This window comes from Canis aureus, chromosome 29, assembly GCF_053574225.1.
Source record: "Canis aureus isolate CA01 chromosome 29, VMU_Caureus_v.1.0, whole genome shotgun sequence".
Taxonomy (NCBI): domain Eukaryota; kingdom Metazoa; phylum Chordata; class Mammalia; order Carnivora; family Canidae; genus Canis; species Canis aureus.
This window is the reverse complement of record NC_135639.1, coordinates 19,144,440-19,168,332: the sequence shown is the minus strand read 5'-3', so window position 1 is coordinate 19,168,332 and position 23,893 is coordinate 19,144,440. Positions and strand designations below refer to the sequence as shown.

General features: G+C 45.7%; 1 protein-coding gene across 4 annotated transcripts in view; it reads left to right on the top strand.

Moving 5' to 3' along the window:
* The window catches only part of RBM20 (RNA binding motif protein 20), a 190,646-nt gene that overhangs the window by 145,410 nt on the left and 21,343 nt on the right, over positions 1-23,893 (top strand). For all 4 annotated transcript variants that reach the window (XM_077877654.1, XM_077877657.1, XM_077877655.1 and 1 more), the window contains exons 6-9: positions 9,635-9,778; positions 12,520-12,651; positions 19,228-19,307; positions 21,080-21,749. In XM_077877654.1, the coding sequence (XP_077733780.1) occupies positions 9,635-9,778; positions 12,520-12,651; positions 19,228-19,307; positions 21,080-21,749 (1,026 nt within the window). The remainder of the gene's footprint in view (positions 1-9,634; positions 9,779-12,519; positions 12,652-19,227; positions 19,308-21,079; positions 21,750-23,893) is intronic.

Below are 23,893 nucleotides of genomic sequence, written 5' to 3'. Positions count from 1 at the left end.
CGACCAGTGAACCAGAAGCCCCTTCCTGTGGATTTGGAGCCAAGACCACGTTCAAGCCCTAGTCTGGGGCCCACCAGCTAAATGGCCTCACTTTATTGCTCGGAGGCTTCGTTTTTCCTAAATGCGGGCAACCCCCCAATAATGACTTGTGAAAGTAAAGCAAACAGCAGCGTGTTTACCCGACTTGTAATTTCGAGGATGCTGCAAATCCTGGCGCATTCACAGCCCTCGAGCAGTCTCCGACGGGAGCTCAGAGCCCGACGGCGGCGCGAGCCCGAGGCGAGCAGCGCGGACACGGGCCTGGTGCTCAACTGCGCACGCGCAGGAAGCTCCGAGGCGGCGGAGCCTCAAGGCCCCTGGATGCGCGGCGGGAGGGGAAGCCGAGCCCCCGGCAGGTCTCCCCCGCAGGTCTTCCCCGCGGCGCCCTCCGTCTCGCACACATCTGTCTGGTAATTCTTGGGGCCTTGTCTGCGCCCCTTAGAGGCCTGCGGTAGGCACAGGCGATCCGACGGCTCGTGTTGATGATGGTCCTTGGTGATAACGATCCACGATAATCCGTGTCCAAGGCTGACGATGCTGACCGCAGCCAACACTTCCATAGTGCTTAATAGGTTCCTAGCTTTTTCTTTTAAAAAAAGGTTTTAGGTATTTATTCATGAGAGACACAGAATGAGAGAGAGAGAGAGAGAGGCAGAGACACAGGCAGAGGGAGAAGCAGGCTCCACGCAGGGAGCCCGACGTGGGACTGGATCCTGGGACCCCGGGGTCACCACCGGAGCCAAAGGCAGATGCTCAACCACTGAACCACCCAGGCTTCCCCGTTCATAGCATTTTCGTATGTATTATCTCATTTAATCCTCCATACAACCCTCTGAGGTGAGGAAACTGAGGCATAGACTAAATGCTTTGCTGAAACTCACTAGCGGATAAGTGGAAGTGTTGGGATTTGGCCAGGCTCTAGAATCCTCCCTTGTAACCACAAGGGAGCCCTGCTGCCCCTCTCTGAGGTCTCTGCCTTCTCTTGCTTGCTTGCTCTCCTTCCCCTCCCTGCCCCCGTGCACTTCCACGGCACAGCTCAGCAGGATCTGAAGCTGCCTTGGGGACTTCTTGGGCCTCAGCTAGCCATCAGCCGAGGAGCAAGGTGAGGAGGCCAGTGAGACCTGGCACCTGCATTCTTCTGCACTGTGACAGTGTCCCCTAAGATAAGCTGAAATGTTCGGAGGCATTTTCCTACAGATCCAGTGGATGGGGAGAGGCATCACCGGACTGGTCTCAAGGATCTTCCCAAGGATGTCTAGGAGGCAAGGACAAAGCCTGCCCCAGCCAGTCTCTGTATCATCAGTGTCTGGATGGTCACATTCTTCTGCCAGATTCTGGTCCATCGAATGCAAGTGTGTCTGTCTTTTGGAAAACTGGAAATATGCAAACACTGACATTTGAAGAGAAGCTGAAAAATGAAGAGATGATTAATCTACTACAGAAGGATACTTCGCAAGGTTCCTTTAGGTAGCGGGTGTGTCCCTCAGAGAAATTATGTATTGTCTTTTCTGCCTACAAACACCTCCAAAGATAAGCAGTTTTATCAAGGGGTGATTACTCTGTTACCAAAAGACACTTTGTGAGGCTCGAGGAGTGTCCAGTGGGCTCCTTTTGCACATACATTTCTGTTGTTTTTCCTGCTCATAATTGATGCTCTCTGTGAAAATTCAAACAGAAAAGAAATATTTCATGAAGACAGGGAAACTTATCCATTATCCCCCTCCCTGTTCTCATAGAGAACTCATAAAAGCTTTGATGCGTTTTTCCTCCAGAAATGTTTTCTGGTCCTGTGCCAGCGCTTTTTCAGGCCCATCCCACTTATACATCTTTTCAGAGACACATTTGGTTGAGTAAAACCAGAATCAGCCAGGACCCCACCATTATAATATCATTATTATTAGTGGAGCAAAGAGCAATTGCTGTCTCTAACATTCCCTGTTTTTAGGCAGGAAAACAGAGTGACTCACGGCTCTGGGAATGGGCTCTCAGAGGATCTCTGCACCGCTACAAAATCTTAAAGGATAGAGCAACCCATCTACCACCTCCACCAAGCCCAGGCTTGGCTGAATGTATACTTCTGTTACTTCGTGGGAGCCCGACCCAGCCTTTCATTTCCATGCTTATTGTTGACAGAGATGGGACACTGAACTGACAGTTCTGTGCTGTGTTCGCTGGTGGTGGGGGTGGTGAGGATGGTTTGTGCCTGACCCTCCCACCCCAGGGTCCCAGGAGAGGGGTGTTCACTTTCACTTAAGCTTTTGCCATTTGACAGAGCAGAGGCACTTTATCCTTGGCTGCCTGAGTTGTCATAAACAGAGTAATCAGGTTTCTGGAAGGGGCCACTAGGGCCTTCTCAGGCTGTAAATAGTTTTCTTGTGCTTGCCCAAGATGCACTTTGCTTGCTGACTCTCCCCATAAAATGGCTTTGCCATTTTCACAGCCACCTTAGAGTTATTTAGTGCTGATGCTGCAGATGGGCTGCTCTGGCCTGGGAAGACAGACATCTTTTTCATGATTTCTTTCTCACTGGGACCCTGCACACCAGAAAATTTGTATAAATAAGGAAACTGAGACACAGAGAAGCATAAATGTTTGTGGAAGGCCAGAGGTTTAAGTTGTTCCTCAGATGGCTGGCAGTTCTGGAACTTCTCTCTGTCCACTGTGGCCTCTCTGGTCCATGGCTTAGAACACTCTGGTCTCCGGACTTCCAGAGAGCATGAAGAACAGTAACTGATGTGGTTACTGCCTACCCCCCCCCCACCCTTCCAGCTCTGTCATTGCTCTTGTACCCTGGGTGGGGGGGTCACCTTGTGCCTTTTCAAAGTGAGCAAAGAGCCAGGGGGAAACAGGATACCCGAGTGGCTTTTGTTTTCTGAGCTTTTTTTCTTTTCTGTTTACAAATCTTAAGTATTTTTTCTTGTTGCAAAAGTAGTACAAACATGGTATAAAAAATCCAAACAGTAACAGAAATATAAAAAATAGAAAATCCAGCTCTACAGATAAAACTGACCGCAAATGTCTTATACTATTTATCTCTAGCTAGTCTATGTATGCATGTTTAATTAGAAAAAGTATATATTTTTGCAAAAATCAGGTAATGCCATGTCATATTGTGCCACTTGGTTCTTTTTATTTAAGTTTCCAAAATATCTTTTCATTGGTATCTAGACATATTTCCATATCTAGACATAAAACCCTATTTTATGCTATAAAACCCTCTGTTGGATGCATCTACCTTGATTTATCAAGTCTGCAATTGATCAGTTTTTCAGTGAGATCAGGGTTGTAACCACAAATCAACCAGTTTATTGCCCACAGTTCGAGTCCCTTAGCTTCTCCTAGGTGTCACAGTGTATTCTGTAGCTCTAAAGTTTACAGGGATATTGAAGTTACTTGGCAGATGAACCACCCAAGACCTGTAGGCAAGTCTGACACCAATAAAAGCAGATGTACTTTAGGTCAAAGCTAGCATGCTTTATAAAATACATGAAAGTGTCAATAAAGATATCTGTGTCTACCCTCCAGGTTAAGCTAAGATCCGTAGCTATGCAACTTATGCCCATTTGCTATCTGCATAATATGTTCAAAATCCACACCACGAGAAATAAATATCTGCCATGTGTGTGTCCTGAGGTGTGTTTAGCACAAAATGAGAGACTATGCCAGGCGAGATTAGGTCCACCTGGAGAAGATCAGGCTGGAACACAGAAATTGTTTATTGAAGATCCAATCTACACTTTGTCGCCCTAGGAAGGACTTTGAGAGACTGCTCTCACCCAGCAGGCCCAATGCCCTAAGCCACATTTTTATTGCAGTTTTGTGAGTTATTTGAACTGAGCCTCTTCTTTGAACTCCTCTATGAAGCCTGTTCCCACCTGCATCAGAGGGCACTAAAAGGTCTCAGAATGTTCCTACACAATCTGTTTGCTGCTTTCACATTTCCATCCATGTATAAGAGATTGAGTGAGTTGAGAGGTCTGGAACCCAGCCACATGAACAATAGAGGCAGAATCTGTTTTTTTTTTTTTTTTTAAGATTTTATTTATTTATTCATAGAGATAGAGACAGAGAGAGAGACAGAGAGAGAGAGAGAGAGAGAGAGAGGCAGAGACTCAGGCAGAGGGAGAAGCAGGCTCCATGCAGGGAGCCCAAAATGGGACTTGATCCCAGTCTCCAGGATCACACCCCGGGCTGCAGGCAGCGCCAAACCGCTATGCCACCGGGGCTGCTCAGAATCTGGTTTTAAATAATTGATCCAGCAGGTGAAAATGTACAGCCAAGACCTCTGATTGCACATGGGGCATCCCAGGTCTGAACTGGCCTGAAGGCCTACTGAAGTGTCTCCCAGGCTGAGAAAGGATGACTGTCCCTTTAGGTTAGTAGTTAGGACTTTGGTTACAACCCTTGACACCTTAGCTTTCTTGGAGATTTGACTTTGGGCTGAAAGTTTCAAATGCACCTGTCACATGTGTGCCTTCCAGGCAGAGCAGCAGGTGGGATGTCAACAGAGTCCATTAACACTTCACATCAAAAATCCAAGTTGGCAAAGTCTTCAATGATTCTCTCTAAACTCATCTACTCTTCTGCCCCAGAGCACATAAACATATAATACACATCTTTTATAGTGTATATTTTATAACTTTTATTTTTAATATAGTTCAGATTTACAGAAGAGTTGCTCTAGAGGTATATCTTTTGCTCAGATTTACTACTTCTTAATATTTTGGCCTGTTTGTCATTCACTCTGTCTCTCTCTCTCTCTTATTGTCCTTATGTTTAATCCATCTTAATCTGTCTTATCCATCCGTCTAACCATTTATGCATGTTTTTTTCTGAACCACTGGAGACATTGTACCTTTTCACCCCTAACCATCTCAGTATGAATTTCTTAAGAACACAGACTTTCTCTTTTAAAAAAAAATTTTTTTTATTGGAGTTCAATTTGCCAACATATAGCATATCACCCAGTGCTCATCCCGCCAAGTGCCCCTCTCAGTGCCCATCACCCAGTCACCCCAACCCCCCGCCCACCTCCCTTTCCACTACCCCTTGTTTGTTTCCCAGAGTTAGGAGTCTCTCATGTCAAGACTTTCTCTTACATAATCACCGTACAGTTGCATTTTTTCCCCTCAGTCTGGGACCATCATAGCATATCCTTTAACTGTTGGGAGAAAGAAAGAGACATATATTTTAAGGAGACTGCTGGTTGCCAGGGATTGCATCAAGGCAGTTTACGTACTTTGTGGCATTTTTGTCTTCTAAAGAGTCCCATGGAATCAATTTTTATTTTCCCTGTTATATAGATAAGCAAACTCAGGCTTGGAGAAATTCAGAAATTGCCCCAGGGTTGGTCACTGGGGAGTAGACACAGATCCAGGTCTGTCTGATGCTCTCACTGCCCTGGCATTGGTACCTGGAGATCTGCCTACATCTTTAGTTCATCTCAGTATATCATCTCAACTCTTCTAGACGCTGCAGGCAACAGAATCGTTCAGGGAGTGGCAGGGCTTTTCAGCAAGGTACTCACTGCTTGGAGCTTATCTTTAGCCCTGAAAGATGAGACCACCCCTAACACAGACGTGTCTGCAAGATAAACATGCTTCATGTTCATGTGTCTAGCTGATCACATAGAGAAGGAGGACAAAAACGTGACATTCACGGGGACGGGTATTGGGAAAGACACAGGTGTCCTGTCTTCCTGTTTATGCCAACACGAGTGGGGAAGGTTATTGCCCAGATCCTAGGGTTTAGTTGGGCAAGTCTTCTGGGAGGAGTGGAATTGTAGAACTTAGAGCCACACAAGCACAGATATGTCACATCTGGAAAGGACTCTTGATGCATAGGCTATCTCCCTTGTTCCAGAGATTTGGAAACTGAGGCTTGGAGAGGAAAATTAGTTTGTCCCTGTCATGCATCCAGCCAGTGGCCAAGCTGGGACTCGGATCCAGGTCCTCTGTCTTCTGGTCCATCAGGAAGCCCCACACTTCTTACAGCCCATCCTCTTCATCATTGACTCCTACGTACCTCAAGCAGCCACTACCCTGCATTCCATGTTCGGAAAAGTACTGTATCTGCCAAAGAAAGTACTTATGTTAATGAGTAATTAAGTAGTTACTCATTTTCATTAATCAAAGACACTGGTTGACATACCAATCAGACTTTCTCATCAGCTTAAAATCTAACTAGGGTTACCATATCGATAGACTAGAGACTCAACCTAGGTTTTTTAAATATCAAAAATCATGACCCTCCCTTGAAATATTATTACCTTCAAAGGCCCTTAAGGACGTATTGGAGAACCCAGGCTGGGAGTCATCATGCTGAACCCTCAAAGGCACGCCAGTCATCTCTGCCCCCAGTGGACAAATTTTACTCCACCTGTCCACCTGAAAACCTCATTGTCTCTTCCTCTCCCCTTTCCTCTTTCCTTCCTCCCTCCTTTTCTGCCTCATTGTTCGGATCTGCCATAGGGCATAAGGCAAATAATAGCCACATTTATGTAAATAGTCTCAAGAATAGATTAGAATACATACACATATAACTGGACACCTATTATGAATCAAATATGGTTTTGAACTTGAATTTTTACAAAAAGATATTTTTAGATCAGTGGTAGGAAAGAACATAGACCAAAGTATCCTAAATCAAATAGTTGCAGAAGAACATAAGACATAAAAAAATGTTGTTTTTTTCTAACCAGATAGGGTTTCTCACTTGCTCTGAAGCCAGACACTATGCAAACAAACCATTAACACAGAGATGGCTCAAGAATTTTTAATCCTCAAGATTTTTATTTCATGGTCACTTCATAAAATGATAAGTGGAAGTAAACTGGTTGAAATGAAGAAGCTGCTGGTGGTCACTGGAGGTCTTTGGCCTCCATCCTGAGTCAGTAAATCCAGACCCTTGTGCACATCACCAGTGGAGAAGCTCCAAATTAGTATAATTAACTGGGAGGATACGAAACGTCTCATGATTGTGATATTAAGGGAATCAATATAATCCAACTTTTATTTATTTTTTTAAAAGATTTTATTTATTGACTGATTTGATAGAAAGAGAGAGAGAACACGTGGCAGGCAGAGTAAGAGGGAGAAGCAGGCTCCTCACTGAACAGGGAGCCCAATATGGGGCTCCATCTCAGGACCCCAGGATCATGACCTGAGCGAAGACAGATGCTTAGCTGACCGAGCCACCCAGGCGCCCCCTCTCAACTTTTATTTCTGATTAAAAATCCCAGGAGAAGAAAGTGCTCATGAAATGTATTTTTAAAATTTGAGTGTAAATCTTAATTGAGACCTATTCCTTTTAGGACCTAACAATGTCTGCAGCATGAATTCCTCTTGCTCTTTGGGGACTGGCAGCTGAGAGGGTGCCAGGTTCCACTGCCCAGCAGCTCAGGTACCAGCCTCTTGAGTGGCTCTTTCAGCCTGGAGGAGACAGGGACAGAGGTGATGGTCTTCATGCTGCTCACTAGGCAACTGGACAGACAAGGAGCAGGGTGCAACCCAGAATGGCCCTGTGGTTCTGTGTGTCTGCCCTGTCGTCTAAGCACGAGTTAGCCCAGGCCAACCACAGGAAAGTCACATGCAGAAACATGCTTGCTTGGAGGAAGCCGGGCAGAGCACCCGGCTCAGCCTGCCTGTTGATAATAAACTCTGAGGACCTGCCATTTTGACCTGCCTCAGAGCTCGACTGGGTCTGTGGTCTTTGTGTGGACTCTAATGAGAGGCAAAGATCCTGCATCTTACTGGTCCTCCTCCTGTCATCCCTGGAGAAGGGTTCACTCCTTGTGAGGCGGGTGCAAACTCAAAGTCTCATAACTTGTGGAGAGTTCCAGTTGCACTCCATGTCTCCATGGAAATGCTCTGGGAGCTGCCTCGGCCTTATGCTAAATCCCGTTCCTTCTGCAAAAACACTTGACCTCTGGACATGGCCAAGGGGAGGTCTGCAAGGGATACTGGGGTTTCTCCAATTCAGGGCTGAGCCATAAAAGGAAATTCTCATTGACTCGAATTGTCCTCAGCCCAGATGAGACAAATGAAGGCTTTTTGTGATAGAATTACCCAAGTATTAGCCCTTGCTAGGGATGTGACCCACATCAAATGTAATTAGATGTTGAAGTTCACTTTATCTTTTATCATAATCATGGTGATTATGCAAATGTGCACTATGCTATTAGAACGTGTTTCAGGTTTGGAAAATTGCATCCTTCTCTTCCACGCTGGATTGGCTTCTGGTTACTAATTCTTGAACCTCCCAGAGACTCTGGGCTGATTAAGGTTTGCACAGACCAAACAGACGCACTTCTTCCCTCCCGGAGCTTTGATTAGGCCTGGGTCTTGGCTTCCAAATTCCAAAGGCCCTCTAAGGGCCTTTGGGACTGCTGGCTAGTGGTGACGACAGGGAGCTAGACCCCAGGGTTTGTCTAGAGCAGCTCCTCTTATTTGTGGAATATATTGGGCTGGTGACCAACCTTGTGTTTGATAAAAGGCTAACAAAGTTGTGAAAGCCACTGCCCTAAACCACAGGGTGTTTCCATGTATGTCTATATATAAGGTTCCCACACATCCTTGCCATGCTCTTTCTTCTGTAATCAAACAATAGGAGGTCTATAAAACAAAAAAACACACATTAAAAACATCTTTCCCCTTATTCCCTTCCAGTTCTGGTCTTTGAAGATAACTAATGTTGACAAGTTGATAGGTATCCTCCCCTGCCTGCCTTTCTCTGTGCAGCATGAATTCCTTGTGCTTTTTTCATTGTGAAAAATTTTTCATTGTGAAACATTTCAAACTAGTACAGAACAGTACAGACTAGTATAATTTAAACCTTGTATATTCATCCCCCAATTCCAACAATTATCAAGACTTTACAACACTTGCTTCATCTCTTTCTTATATATTTTGATTTTTTTTGTTTTGTCTTACAAAAATGGCATTGTACTACATGCACTGTCCGGCAGCTTGTTTTTGTTTTGTTTTGTTTTACTTAATTACTTAACTATCTTCAAAATTATTCCTTATCAGTTCATTTACCTTTGCCTTTTAATGCTCTGTAATCTCCCACTGAATGCTTGAACCATCGTTTACCCAAACATTTCCCTGTTCTTGGACATCGAAGGTGTTCCCAGAATTTTTTGCCACCTTATAAATAACTGCAGTGTCCTTGTACATAAGTGTCGATATATTGGTGCATTTATTTCTGTGGGATAGATTTCCAAAAGTGGGATCGCAAGATCTGGGCTCCCTGTGCTTTAAGTTTTATTAAATACTGCTAAAGTATATTCTCAAGAAATGGTAACTGTACAATCTCCCACCAGTGACACATAGATTAGCCCACATGTTCATATTCTAACAGTCCTGGATAATGTGATTACTCATTAAAATGTTGCAAATCTTTGCTGGAAGAGGGTGGTATAAAATTGGTATTTTATGTGCATCTGTGAATGAATGGATTTGTTTTCAGCATTAATTTCAGAAGTTATCCTTTTGTAGTCATTATTGGGGGGAAGGTAGCCCCTAGGAACATCTGGAACCAAAGGCCAGAGGGATGTGTATTTTGAAGACCAGCCCCTGCTCTTTGTTCCCGTTAGTTTGCACAGCGGAGACCGGGTGCTGGCCGAGTGGTACACATCTGTAACCTCCCCGAAGGAAGCTGCACGGAGAATGACGTCATTAACCTGGGGCTGCCCTTTGGAAAGGTCACTAATTACATCCTCATGAAGTCTACTAATCAGGTAGGTCTGGGCACTTTCACACCAGTAGGCACCAGAGAGACCACACATTGGTGGAGGGCAATTATATATATATATATATATTTTTTTTTTAAAGAAGCTGGTCTTAAAGAAGTAATGCACAGCTGGCCTCTTGTTGGAACAGCACAGAGGCTTTTGGTGGTGGTGGTGTTTTGTTTACTCTTGTCTCACCTTAACCTCCTTGTGATGGGTACAGATTTTTGTGAGTTGCCTGGAAGTAAAGAGATATTTTGGAATGAGGTATTCATTAACATAGAAAAGCTAACTGGCCCCCAAAATAGAAATCCATGGGCTTGAGTCTTTTCACTGTTATGAACTCCCTGAGCTAAGGCTACAGTCTTACCATCTAAGCTTGTTCAAATCTGAGGGCATGGATTTAGAGCGAGCCAGCAACTGACTGTGAACAGGTGTTTTCACAGATCTTTGGTGTTAATATCTGAGGCCCTTGGGTCTTGTAGCAGAAGAGTGGGTGGGAATGGATGGGTGCCTGGTAAGTCTAAAGGACAAAGAACCCTTAACCCATGGGGGTTAAGTCAGAACTTGCGGGTTAATATGGCTGTCTTCGCTTCTAAAGTCAAAGGAGGAGTTTATATTAGAAAAATGGACGGGTTAAAGAAAAAAAAGAAAAGAAAAGAAAAATGGCTGGGAATGAGAATATTTTGTTTTATTGTTAATAAATATATTTACTTTATGGACCAAAGGAGCAGACATAGAAGAAGTTCTTTTCTTTTTTCTTTTTAAAGGTTTTATTTATTTATTTAGTGAGCGAGCAGGGGGAGGTGCAGAAGAGAAGGGGAGGGGGAGAGAGAGAATCTTAAACAGACTCTACCCAGCCTGATGCGGGGCTTGATCCCATCACTCCGAGATCATGACCCAAACCAAAATCAGGAGTTGGGCACTCAACTGACTAAGCCACCTAGGTGCCCCAGGAAGTTCTTTTCTTAATTAACATATGAACTTTAGAGACTCTGAGCCACATCAGATGATCAGCAGTCTTCCTCCATCCACTTGGGCTTAGACTACTCAGTCCCTTTGTTCCAACTGCTCAGAATTCTGTTTTGGGTAAATGCACATGATTCAGCTTGCAACATTAATGCAATGAGATTCACTGATTTAGTATTATTCCCATTTGACAGTTGAGAGCTGGAGGTGCTAAAATGTTTGCATCAAGAAAAAGGCACTTAGAAAGCTGGGTGGCAGGATCTGAAATAAAACCCCAAAGAATCTTGACTTCTTCATCTCCCACACATCTGCCATAGATGGTGACAGCAGGGAAAAGCATCTCTGAAATTCAGAAACAGATGTGTGGGAAGGAGGGAGGATGAGCTTGGTTAGCCGACTTGGTTCAAGAAACTGGGAGTGTAGCGGCTCACAGTGAGGGCTCTTTTGTCACATATCACCTTTCCTTTTCAACACTGAGGGACCAGATCAGTGTGCTGTCTTGTGCAAAGCAAACAAATCTAAGAAATGGTAACAAAGCCACTATTGGGATAAACTAGCAGGTCAGTCAAAACAGTCTATTTAGAAACTGACTGAAAAAAAAAAAAAAAAGAAAGAAACTGACTGAATGCAAAAGCCCATTCTTTTTCTGTTTCATTAGAACAGTTAAAGAGGAAAAATGCTATCGAGCTATAGTTGAGGGTTTACTTCTCTCACTAACTCAAAAAGCTAAGGTCAAAGCAAGAAGCTATGACCTTCTTTCAGACCCTGAGTTTTTAGTATTTTTCCTTCTTTGCAAAGAAAGTGAGAGCTCAGATACCCTTGGCTGTGTCTCTGTCTCCTGCCCTCATCATGACAAAATAGCACATTTTGCAGGAATCAGGCCAAGGTCACTTGTAGAGAAGACTCACTCTCTCCCCTACCTCTCCTCAGGGCCTGTGGGTTAATGGAACTTCCCATCCCAGGGGGGCTTCTGTGGCATGACGTAGCCCAGGCTGGATATACATAATTTAAGAATCACTGGTACCCAGGGGAATCAGGAGAGGGACCATCTTATATAATGAGCTCTTCGGGTGAAATTAATAAATAGGTCTCTTTGAACAGATGGGATCAAAGACAGCTTCTTGTACTGATCTTTTTTCTTTTTATTGAGGTATAAAATACTCCAAAGTGTACTAGTCTTAAGTGTACAACTCCATTAATTTTCTACATGTGTACACCCATGTAATTATCAAAAAGGTCAGGAGAGGGAACATTTCCAGAACCTCACACATTTCCTCATGTCTCTCCCAGTCAGAATTCCACCTCCACCCCAAAGGGAAACTCAGCTCTAATTTTTATCAGCATTGATTCATTTTGTCTATTCTTGAACTTCATAGACATGGAATTATACCTAGTACTGAATTTTTTTTTTTAAGATTTTTATTTATCTATTGAGAGACACAGAGAGAGGCAGAGGGAGAAGTAGGCTCCCTATGGGGAGCCCGATGCAGGACTCAATCCCAGGACCTCAGGATCATGACCTGAGCCAAAGGCAGATCCTCAACCACAGAACCACGCAGGTGCCCCCTATGGCTGAATTTTGTTTAAGATTATTCAAGTCAGGAGTACCTGGGTGGCTCAACTGATTAAGCACCTGACTCTTGATTTCAGCTCAGGTCATGATCTGCCCCACGTGGAGCCTGCTTGGGATTCTCTCTATCCCACTCCTCTGCCCCTCCCCACCTAAAAAAAAAAAAAAAGACCAAGTCAACTTCAGCTTCCGTCCTTCCATTTTTCCCTAGGCCTTTTTAGAGATGGCTTACACAGAAGCTGCCCAGGCCATGGTCCAGTATTACCAAGAAAAGTCTGCTGTGATCAATGGTGAGAAGTTGCTCATTCGGATGTCCAAGAGATACAAGGAATTACAGTTGAAGGTAAAGCATTCTCTCATTGTTCAGTTATTCAACAAGCAGCAGCTGAGTGTGTCTTTGTGGGGCACTGACCTAAGTGCTGGCAGGAAGGCGAGGACAGAAAAAAATATAAAAATTACCCACTGCCTTGGGCGATATCACATGGGGAGGCCAACCATTATAACATATCAAGAAAAATGCTTATTGAGGAAAATACAAAATGCAAAGGGATGCTGGAGACAGGATAACTAGTTACCCTGGACCCAAGGAGGATTTTACAAGGGAACTCTTGAAAGATGAAGAAAGAAGGGACATAAGGTTGCATTTCAGAGGTGGGAGCTCCAAGCATAAACCCCTGAATATAACCTCCTTCTCTACCCAGAGAGATCTTCAGTAACTTTTTCTTCCTTTCTCACTACCACCCCATCTTGGTCTCTTATTCACTCCTCTGTCCTCTATAATCACATCTGAAGCCCCTTCTAAACAGCACATGACTGCATTGGCCACTGTCAGAATGACTGTCAGGGATGAATTCAGATCATTCCAAACAGCTTTTGTTTCTGTTTTAGCTTGTTCTACATTTCTCTCTTATTTTTTCTTTCTTTTCCTCCCTTCTTTTATTGTGAAATATAACATACATTCAGAAAGATGACTAGTTATGTATTGTATACTTTTTTAAAAAAGATTTTTATTTATTTATTCATAGAGACACAGAGAGGCGGAGACACAGGCAGAGGGACAATCAGGCTCCATGCAGGGAGCCCGACGTGGGACCCCATCCAGAGTCTCCAGGATCACACCCTGGGCTGCAGGCGGCGCTAAACCGCTGCGCCACCGGGGCTGCCTTGTATTGTATACTTGAAACATAGTAATGGGAGCACCGGGATCCCTGGGTGGCGCAGCGGTTTAGCGCCTGCCTTTGGCCCAGGGTGTGATCCTGGAGACCCGGGATCGAATCATGGAGCCTGCTTCTCCCTCTGCCTATGTTTCTGCCTATCTCTCTGTTTCTCTGTGTAACTATCATAAAAAAAAAAGTAATGGGAGCACCTGGGTGGCTAGGTAGGTTAGGCCTCTAACTCTGGACCTTGACTCAGGTCATGATCTTGAGCCCTTCATTGGGCTTCTGTGCTCAGCATAGAGCCTGCTTGTCCCTCACCCTCTGCTTCCCTCCTCTTTATCTCTCTCAAATAAATAAATAAAATCTCCAAAAAAATAAAATTTTTTAAAAGTAGTAATGGTTGAAATCCCATAAAACCACCCCCAAAGTCAAGAACTAGGACATCAGCCACACCCAGAAGCTCCTCTGAGTCCCTCCCTCTCCCCTCTCCTGACTTTGAGGATGATCACTTCTTTTCTTTTCTGTATAGTTCCACAACCCAGCTGTGCCTCTCTTAACATCATCATTTTTGCCTATTTTTGAATTTTACATGAATGGAATTATACTCTTTGTGTTCTTTCATTCAACATCTGCCATCCATGCTGGGTGTGTCTGTCTATTTTCACTGTTACATAAATTTATTTATGTATGTATGCTTCCAAAATTTATTTATACGTTCCACTGTTGATGGACATTTAGGCTGTTTCCAGTTTTAGGGTATTAGGAACAAATTACTGTGAACATTCCTGAATGTGGTATCTTGGTACATGTGTACATGAGAGTGTAACTTGGGGCACATACATAACTAGGAGTGAAATCACTGGATCTCAAGGCATGCTTTACTGATAATCGTAGCAGGTTCTTATCAAAGGTAGCTGTCCCAGATTTACATTATTACTAGTGTAAGAGTTTTCAGTGGTCTGCATTCTTGCTAACATTTTTTCTTTAATTTTTGCCTGCCTGGGATAGTATCATGATTTATCATGGTTTTATTTTTTATTTTCCTGATTACTAATTGAGGTTGAGCCCTTTGTCCTATGTTCATTGGCTATTCCATTTGGATCTTCTGTGGTGGAAAGTTTCTTTTTAATGTCCATGCTTTTCTTTAGATTGTGTCATCTTAATGGTTTGCAAGGAGTTCACTTATCTGGAGTACTTAATCCAATAAAAGTATATTGCTTTTTAAAAAGGTTTTATTTATTTATTCATAAAAGAAGAGAAGAGACATAGGCAGAGGGAGAGGCAGGGCCCCTGCAGTGAGCCTGATGCAGGACTCCATCCCCAGACCCTAGGATCAATCCCTGAGCCAAAGGCAGACGCTCAACCGCTGAGCCACCTAAGTGTCCTCATTTAGATATATTGTAATTAAATTGTTATATTTGTACTTAAATCTGTGTCTTATTTTGTGCTTTCTACTGTCCCATTTTAATAGCCGACCTTCCAGTTTGCTTTAGCTTATTCCACATTTATTTAAGATCCATTTTATTCATGACCCACAGCCTTTAATCTGCCTTCGACGTTGAAGGCAGAAGACAAAGGCAGGCTCAGTGGTTGTTGCTAGCTAGGAGCTGCATTCTGACAAGTCTACGGACATAGAGTGTAATGTGTCAACCTGCTGCCCGTTGCCAAAGTCTTGATTCTGTTTTGCTTGCATTATTGCTTCTGAAGTTCCTTTGCCAACAATTCTAGCAGAACCTGGCATTTTTTCCCCCTGGGGAATGAAAGCAAGTTGCTTTTCTCAGACAAATGAAAGATCCCATCCCATACACAAAGTTTCTATTCTCCTGGATTCCCCCCTGGAGGCTACATTGGAATTTCTGCTTTAAATTCCCAGTGGAGGGGCGTGTGGGGGGGCTCAGTGGTTGAGTATCTGCTTTCAGCTCAGTGGTTGAGGGCGTGATCCCGCAGTCCCAGGATCGAGTCCCACATTGGGCTCCCTGCATGGAGCCTGCTTCTCCCTCTGCCTCTGTCTCTGTCTCTCTCTGTGTGACTCTCATGAATAAATAAATAAAATCTTTAAAAAAAATAAGTAAATTCCCAGTGGATCTCTGGTCTCAAAATGAGATGTTGTAAGATTCTTATTAGGATTAGCAGCAGTACTCAGCTTTTAAATGAAGGTACTAAGGCCCTGTAGTACCTTACTGCGGGATATAGTTTGGGGTGGTGCAAACACCAGGGTCTAATGAGGTCATGTAGTCAAGGTCTGCATTCAGCAAGTGTTCACTGAGCACCCACTGTGGGCAGGAACTGGGCTAGGCACCATGGCTAGAGACCTAGAAAGCTGGTGGAGGAGCTCACAGTCTGGTGTGAGGAAGAATGGGAAAATAGAACCATCGACAACCATGTGACCTGTTCCGGATTGGAGGGTACTGGTGCTACCTAGCTTTTACCTCTCCCTGCTCTGATGAGCTTCGACAAGGTGCTTCAACTGTGTGAACCTCAGTTTACCAGATCAGTAAAGGACTCTACCTTGAGTTCCTTGGTTTTAATCACTCCTTTTTTTCATGCACTATCTCTTTGAGTCTTGCAGTCACCTTCCCCTGTGAGGTGTACTGGGTGGATAATAACAGTAATTATGACAGTACAACAATTATAACAAGAATAGGTACCTTTTAAAAAAAAAGATTTTTATTTATTCATGAGAGAGAGAGAGGGACAGAGACACAGGCAGAGGGAGAAGCAGGCTCCATGCAGGGAGCCTGACATGAGACTTGATCCCAGGACTCCAGGATCACACCCTGGGCTGAAGGCGGCGCTAAACCGCTGAGCCACCCAGGCTGCCCAAGAATGGGTACCTTTAATTGAGTCCTGGCACTCTGGGTCAAGTCATGCACCAGACACTTCCCATACGTTATCTACTGTAATCCTGACATCAGTACTGTCAGACAGGTGTTCATGATCTCGGTTTTACAGATAAGGAAATGGAGGCTCATAGAAGTTCAGTGATTTGCAGAAGGTTGTAGGTATTGGGAAAGCCATGATTAAAACCTAGGCCTGTTTTGGTTTTGCGTATGTCTGCATCTCTATATTGTATGAGTCTGATCTCCATTGTCCACGTGAGAAATCAGGTAATTTGCATTTAGTCACCCAGCTGGTAAGCAGCAGATAATAGTCTAACAGAACTTCTCAGACTTTAATGTGTATACAGATCCCTGGCAGGTCCTGTTAAAGTTTCTGGTTCCCTGGGGCAGGGCTGTATTTCTGCCTTTCCAACAAGCTCCCAGGAGGTGTTGCCAGTTCTCACAGCACGCTTGAGTAGCAGGGATCTAGAACACGTCGTTTTCTGCCTTTTAGAAAGGATTTTCTGCTCCCAAGCTGTCACAATGGCTCTCTGTGAAAGCATCTCCAAATGTAGTACTTCAATTACATAGTAATGCGTGCACATGGGCCCTATGTTGACATGAATCAGCTGGGACTTTCTCCCTGCAAGTGGCAGAAAATTGTCTCAACTTATCAACTAAAATAAAAACCAGGAATTTATTGGCTCCTGTAAACGAAAAGTCCAGGAGTAGCCCTGGCTGCGGGTACAGCTGGACTCAGAGCCTAAGTGATATCATTAGGACTTGGCTCTTCTCCACTTCACCTTCTGCTGGCTTTGCTTTATTTTGGGGGGTCTCCTTGGGACGGCCCCTGACAGCCCCAATTCCATCCTCTAGGTGGCGTCATGGCTTCATTGACTTCACCAATTCTGGCTTCTCATCCTCCTGTTTCTTTCCCGGAGAGAGCCAGAGTTTTTCCAGAGTAGCTTCCTCAGAAGTCCTGAGAGGCCCTGTTATTGGGCTAGTTTGGGACACATGTCCTTCCCTGAACCAATCTCTGTGGCCAGGGAAGGCCAGCCTGTGACAGGCCGGGCCTGTGTCCGCTCAGAGCAAGGGTGGAGGAGGGGGAAGTGCCTCCCAGGGAGGTAGACGGCAAAACACCAGATCCATATGCATCTCTGGGTCAGAGGGGCCACCACTTGGGCTCCCACCAGGGCTTGCAGAGCGGGGTGTTGTGTGTGTGGGGTTTGATTGGTCTTTTCTCTCGACCTTTACCTTTAGCCCACCAGGCAAAGTGGAGGGTGAAGGGAGACAAAGAGGAGATTTATTTCTCATCTCCTCTCCTGAATATTTCCTCATGCTGGCGATCATGTCTCCCTATACACTTGTGGCAGAGTCTCTAATCCTCGGGGCCCTTTCACATAATAGGTGCCCCACAAATACATGGAATGAATGGGAAAGAGTGAATCTGAAGGAATAGTAAATAGTGAGTTTTTTCTTCCTGCAGACCTTGGAAGAAGTATTTTCTGGGTTGTTCTACAGAAGACTTCTCCAGAATTAGCATCTTCTATGCAGAAGGGAACTTGGAATAATTTAAACCAGTGTCTCCCAGTTACTGCATCAGAGAATGATCAGGGGAGTTTTCAGGTTCTTCTGATCAGAGATTTCCTTCAGTAGATTTGGAGTGGGGTCCTGGGTGGTTTGGGGCTAGAGGGCCTGGTTTCAGAGCCATTGGTCTGGCCAGCCTCCCAGCCACAGAGAGGGTCTCTGGCGCTGGGAAGCAGTGTTGAGTATGTTCCATGGTGCTCTTAGGAAGATTCTTTCAGCAAATGGTGATAAAGGGTCTTCTCCACGTAAGATGTGGTGCAAGGAGCTTGGTCCTCACTTGGGGACAGTTTGCTATGTAACTGAAGAGACAGCCTATTTTTGTGGAAATTATACAAGACTTAAACATGACTGCATAAGTACGGGAGCTTCGAGAAGTCCTGGCAGTGTGACTTGGTTGTGTAAAGAAGGGAAAGATTACTGAGTAGTTCTTGAAGGCAGAAGTGAATTGGCCAAACAGAGGGTGTCCAGGTGGAAGGAGTCAGGTGAGAAGGGATGGAGACTCTGGAAAGCAATGTCGAGAAGGATAAGAGCTGCTCTGACAGGGCCGGGCTGTGACAAGTTCAGGGCTCATCTGGAAGGTTTCAGCATCTTCCCAGGACTTTTGAGGTCAGAGGAAACTCTCCAGCAGCTCCTTTTATGTAGGCCCAGAACCTGTGGCTTTTATCAGCGGAGCCCGCCATGCCCCAAGGCTGTTGGTGGATGCCAGATGGGCCTCATTATCTCACTTTTATAGGTGGAGAGAGTGAGTCTCCCACAGACAAGCCTTGACCCTAGATCACCCAGTCAGCTGGGGGCAGAGCTGGGCTGTTCTTCCTGAGTTGAGATTCTCAGACCAAGGTGCATCCCTCTGAGTATGCCAGTGTTTTCCTGGGACAGCATGGGGCTTGGATTCTCACCCTTAAACGCAGCAAGATGTGTTGATCATGAGCACCGTGGATGGTCCCCTGTGGGGTTATTGAGCAACATCAGTGTCATCATAGAATGGATGAAAAGACCCTATGTCTGAGACTTGCTTCAAAATATTCTGTAGGGTGGGGGAAAGGTTGGGGGTATAGATGAACAAGATTGGTCAGAATTGTTGACAATGGAAATGGAGTCATGGGGGTTCAGTATACCATTCTCTGTGCTTTTGTGTATGTTTGAAATGGTCTACAATAAAGAGGTACCCAAATGGTCAGGGTCACTCCATTTAGCATTATGCTCACACTCCTCATGCTCTGGATTAAACATTTTCTTCCTCTAAAAAGGTACTTTTCCTCTTGGGTGGACTGGGCCGTGGATCTGAGTCCTCACTGCTCCCTTTTGTGTTTGCATGGCTATCTCTGATCTGATAATGACCTCTCTGACTTTGCCTAGAAACCTGGAAAAACTGTGGCTGCCATCATCCAGGACATGCATTCCCAGAGGGAGAGGGACATGTTCCGAGAAGCAGACAGGTGAGGCCCCAGCCCTGGGCATCAGGGCAGATTCGGGTAGTTGGGACACTCTCCTGTCTCTCATTCTTTGGGGTATTGAGTCAACCGTGCCCTTCCCTTGCCCTTGCCCTGTCCATCAGCTTATCTAGGCCCCACTTTTCCATGTGCCTGATGGAAGTCATCAGTCCAGTCTAGAAGTGCTGCTCAGGTTAAGCCTCAGGAAAATGCAAGATGGTAAGCCCCCTTCTTAATCTGTTCCTCCTTTGTTGGAAAGGAATATATAGAGGAAGGGTTCTGGTGGTATTTGACTCTTTGGGGCAAGTCTACACTCTGCTAAAACTACCTGAAAGTGTGTGTTTGTGTGTGTGTGTGTGTGTGTGTGTGGTCTATTTAGAACCACCTGTTGATTTTTTTCATGAGCTGAATGTAGATGCAGGTAAACCCCCCCCCCCCCGCCCAAAGTAGTGACTTCCCCAGTCACCTACTCTGAACATGGAATGCATTCAGTTTTCAAACTCATTTCTTCCTACTGGAATTGTGACCATGCCAAATTGGGGCTACAAGTTTCCCACTGTTGCTGCCCTACAAGGACAGCCCCTGTGGAGAGCCAAGGGGTGAGCCCCTGGCCTGCACAATCTATGGTTCTTACCCACGGCTGCCACAGATGGCGCTCTCACGTCACTGCAGAGGGCTGAATCCAGGCTCTTTCCCCACCCATGGTCAAGGCACCCTGGTGCTAGTGATCCACATCGGAGTGTCCCCTGGTTAGTGAGGGCTGCATGGGCTACCTGTATTTGGGAACCAAATGAAAATCACCTATTCTTTTATAATAATGGGTATATATATATGTGATTAAGTAGGTCTGCTTAATACCCAAACAACCTTCAGAAAGAGAGAGAAAAAGAGAAAGTGTTTATGTATGTGTGTATCTTTGTATGTAGCTGCTTAAGTTTGGAATTTCCATTCATTTGAGATTTTTTTTTTTAATGGTTGTTTGTTTTGTTTTTTAAACATGTATAAAGCCATACCATACTGCCTGCATTTCTGCAGTATTAGGAGGAACTAAGAGGTCTTGCTCTAAATCCTAGACAGATTGAGGTCCTTTTCTGGGATTCAATCTCTTCATCTGAAACACGAACTGGTCGGAGCTCTAAGGTTCCAAAAATCCAACCCCAAAAGGCCTTCCTTCATCTTTGGTTTGAAATCTCAGAGCCTGCCCTCACTCTCATCCTCCCAGTAACTAGCAGCCTCTTGCCATGCCCAGGATCTGAACAAACTGAGATGAAAAACAAGACGAATGGAGGCCAAGAGGTTGCCTTTATTATGGTAGAAGTCAGGTGAAGTTGGGGCTTTGGTTTTGTAGCCAAGGGGCTGAGTAATTGAACCCCAGGGTCAGGCAGCCTTGCCCACCAGGCTGGACCAGGACAACCTCCCCACATTCCAGGGGGAGAGTTGCCTGCTGCCTGAGCCTAGTTTCCTTCCAAGAGGAAGAAAGATGGAGTGGAGCCAAACCAATCCATTTATTTATCCCAGTTCCCAGGAGCAGAATGAGTATAGGGGCGCAGATGGCCAGGACTGTCCTTAGGAAAAATCCCTCCTCCTAGACGCCACCAGGGAGGAAAAGCTCTCTCCTATACCACTCTCTGTGTTGTCTCTATAGTTGCAATGAAGAGCGTGTGGCTTCATGGGGTTCTGTGTGGGTGTGTCTGTGCGAGGGGCTAGTTGTATCTGTGCATGGTACATGGGGCTTGGGACACACAGATTCTAAAACCCACTCTTTTGCTCTCTAACAGGTATGGCCCAGAAAGGCCACGGTCTCGCAGCCCAGTGAGCCGGTCACTGTCCCCGAGGTCCCACACTCCGAGCTTCACCTCCTGCAGCTCTTCCCACAGCCCTCTGGGCCCCACCCGGGCCGACTGGGGCAACAGCCGGGACTCATGGGAGCACTCGCCCTATGCCAGGAGGGAGGAGGAGCGAGACCCGGGGCCCTGGAGGGAGAACGGGGAGGACAAGAGGGACAGGGCAGACCTGTGGCCACATGATCGCAAACACTACCCCTGGCAACTGGACAAAGCCGAGCTAGATGAGCGGCTGGAAGGAGGGAGGGGCCACCGAGAAAAGCACCTGAGGCCCGGGTCCCCCGGTCCTCCCCACTCTGCGTCGGGCTACAAGAGCCGAGAGGATGGCTACTACCGGAAGGAGCCCAAAGGCAAATCGGACAAGTATGTAAAGCAACAGCAGGATGCTCCTGGGAGGTCCAGGAGGAAAGAAGAGGCCAGGCTGCGGGAAAGCAGACACCCCCACCCCGAGGACTCAGGCAAGGAAGACGGGCTGGAGCCGAAGGTCCCTAGCACCCCTGAGAGCACCAAGTCTAAGCAAAATGAGAAAAACAGAACCAAGAGACCTGATAGAGACCAAGAAGGAGCTGATGACAGAAAAGAAAGCAGGATGACGGGGAATGAGGTAATGATGCAGTCTCTTCCCCAGGTAAGGAGAGGCAGGTTTCCGAGCAGAGTAATACTCACATAATGGTGATGCACTTTTATCGAATGAATGAAACACTGAAGGTTTACTCTGTGCCAGGCACTGGACTGAACACCTTATCTCAATCAAGGTATTCAATCTTCACAGCAACTGTGTGAGGAATATTGGTAGTAATACTATTAGGGCTAGAGATGAGGGAACTCAGGCCCAGAGAGCCCAAGGTAGTTGCCCAAGGACACACAGTCAGGAGATAGCAGAGTGGTGGGTCTCTGAATCCCTTGGCATGCTGCTGCCTGTGCTAGACGTTAGGCAGCGACCTGATGCAAAGGCCTTCTGTGGCCCTGTGTGTGTCTGGGGTGGAGGGGTGCCACGGTGTTTGCACCCACAGACTCAGCCCTGGGAGATTCGGTTTGATCTGCTCCATCCTTTCTTCTGCCAAAAGCATCTGCCGACCCTGCAGTATGAAAGAGGGGGTAAAGAGAAGCAGCCACCAGCCACTAAATTACACCGGCTGCCCAGGGCTTGGTGTGCTGCCTCTGGACACTGTCCAATGCGTTACTTCCACTGTAATAAAAGTGCTTGGCAATTGGCTGGCACCTTTCATCCAAGCGTCTGAAAGGGCTTATAACCTACTACATGATTTCAGTTCACACAGTGGGTCGTGAGGACTCTGGGTACAAAATTCACACTCTAACTTGACTTACACTTCTTGCTAAAGCCACCTACATTTAAGTAGGAGCAGATAGTGGATGTTGGAGAGGGGAGATCTGCATAAAGAGCCCAATTTAAAAAAACCCTACATGCGTATCTGACTCAGGAGGTGGTGACAGGGACTAAGTTGAAATAAGGAGCCAATTCTCAACTCTATGGACACTGCAGAGTCACGCTTTTGTCCACTACTGCATTCACTCTTCCATGCTTTGGTGGGTAGCGGTACTAGATATGGGGGGCCCAAAGGTGAAGGATGTGGTCCAAGCTGTGGCAGAGACCAAGGTCTAATGGTGGAAGGAGAGCTGCAAAAATGATTTACATTCAGTGGGGCCCGAGCTGGAGGAGAGTAGTGGACGAGCTGCCCTGTGGCATTCCCTCTGCATAAGGAGAGGGGGACAGCTGCACAAAGGAGGTGGCACTTGAGCTGGGCATTGAAAGAGGAGGGAAAGCAATTTGGGAAGCAGTGAGGGCAAAAGTGAGAAAGGAAGACTGGTTTCAAGAACCTGCAGATAGCGTGGCTGCCTCTTTAGGGCATGTTAAAGGATAATGTTTTTGAAAGGTAAAATCATGGCCCTTATGCAAATATAAAATGAATACATGTCAAAGATGTTATTTAACACGTTAATTAACGAGAGAGCCAGAAAATATAAAGGCTGGTTCAAAGGAGAATCCAGGGGATCCCTGGGTGGTTCAGTGGTTTAGCGCCTGCCTTCGGCCCAGGGCGTGATCCTGGAGTCCCGGGATCTAGTCCCACATCGGGCTCCCTGCATGGAGCCTGCTTCTTCCTCTGCCTATGTCTCTGCCTCTCTCTCTCTCTATGTGTCTCATGAATAAATAAATAAAAATCTTAAAAAAAAAATCCAGAGAGCAGGCATCATGGAGAGGCAATCAGGAATGCAGAAATGTATTTCAATAGATAGAAAACTGGCCTCTTCCATGGGAATAGGAAGCCAGTGGCATCTCCACCATATAAAATTCCTTTGCCTCTCTGATCGAGAATCATCTGCACTCTTCATCTCCTGCAGTTTACAGGGATGCAAAATCGCTCAGCTCAAGATAAAGAAATGTGCAGACTCCTGTGGGATCAGACCTCCTGGACGGGCATGCTAGACAACAAACTGCTGTCCAGCCTTCCATGGACAGAACACCCTGTAGTCTGCCCATCTCAGAGTCTGCCACAGTTTCTCCTGACTGGCCTATCGAGGGGAGCTCAGGAGATGAGATTAGGGACCTAGGGTGGAAAGTGGACCCATGAAGGCCTTCCAGTGCCTGGCTGAGGACTGGAATTGGATCCTGAGGACCTGTGAACCAGAGGTTGTTTTTAAGAAGTGTGTCCATGCTTGGAGGGATCTAAGGGGCTAGTGATGGATCAGTGCCTCAATAAGAGGTTCCGTGGGACAGAGAACAACAGC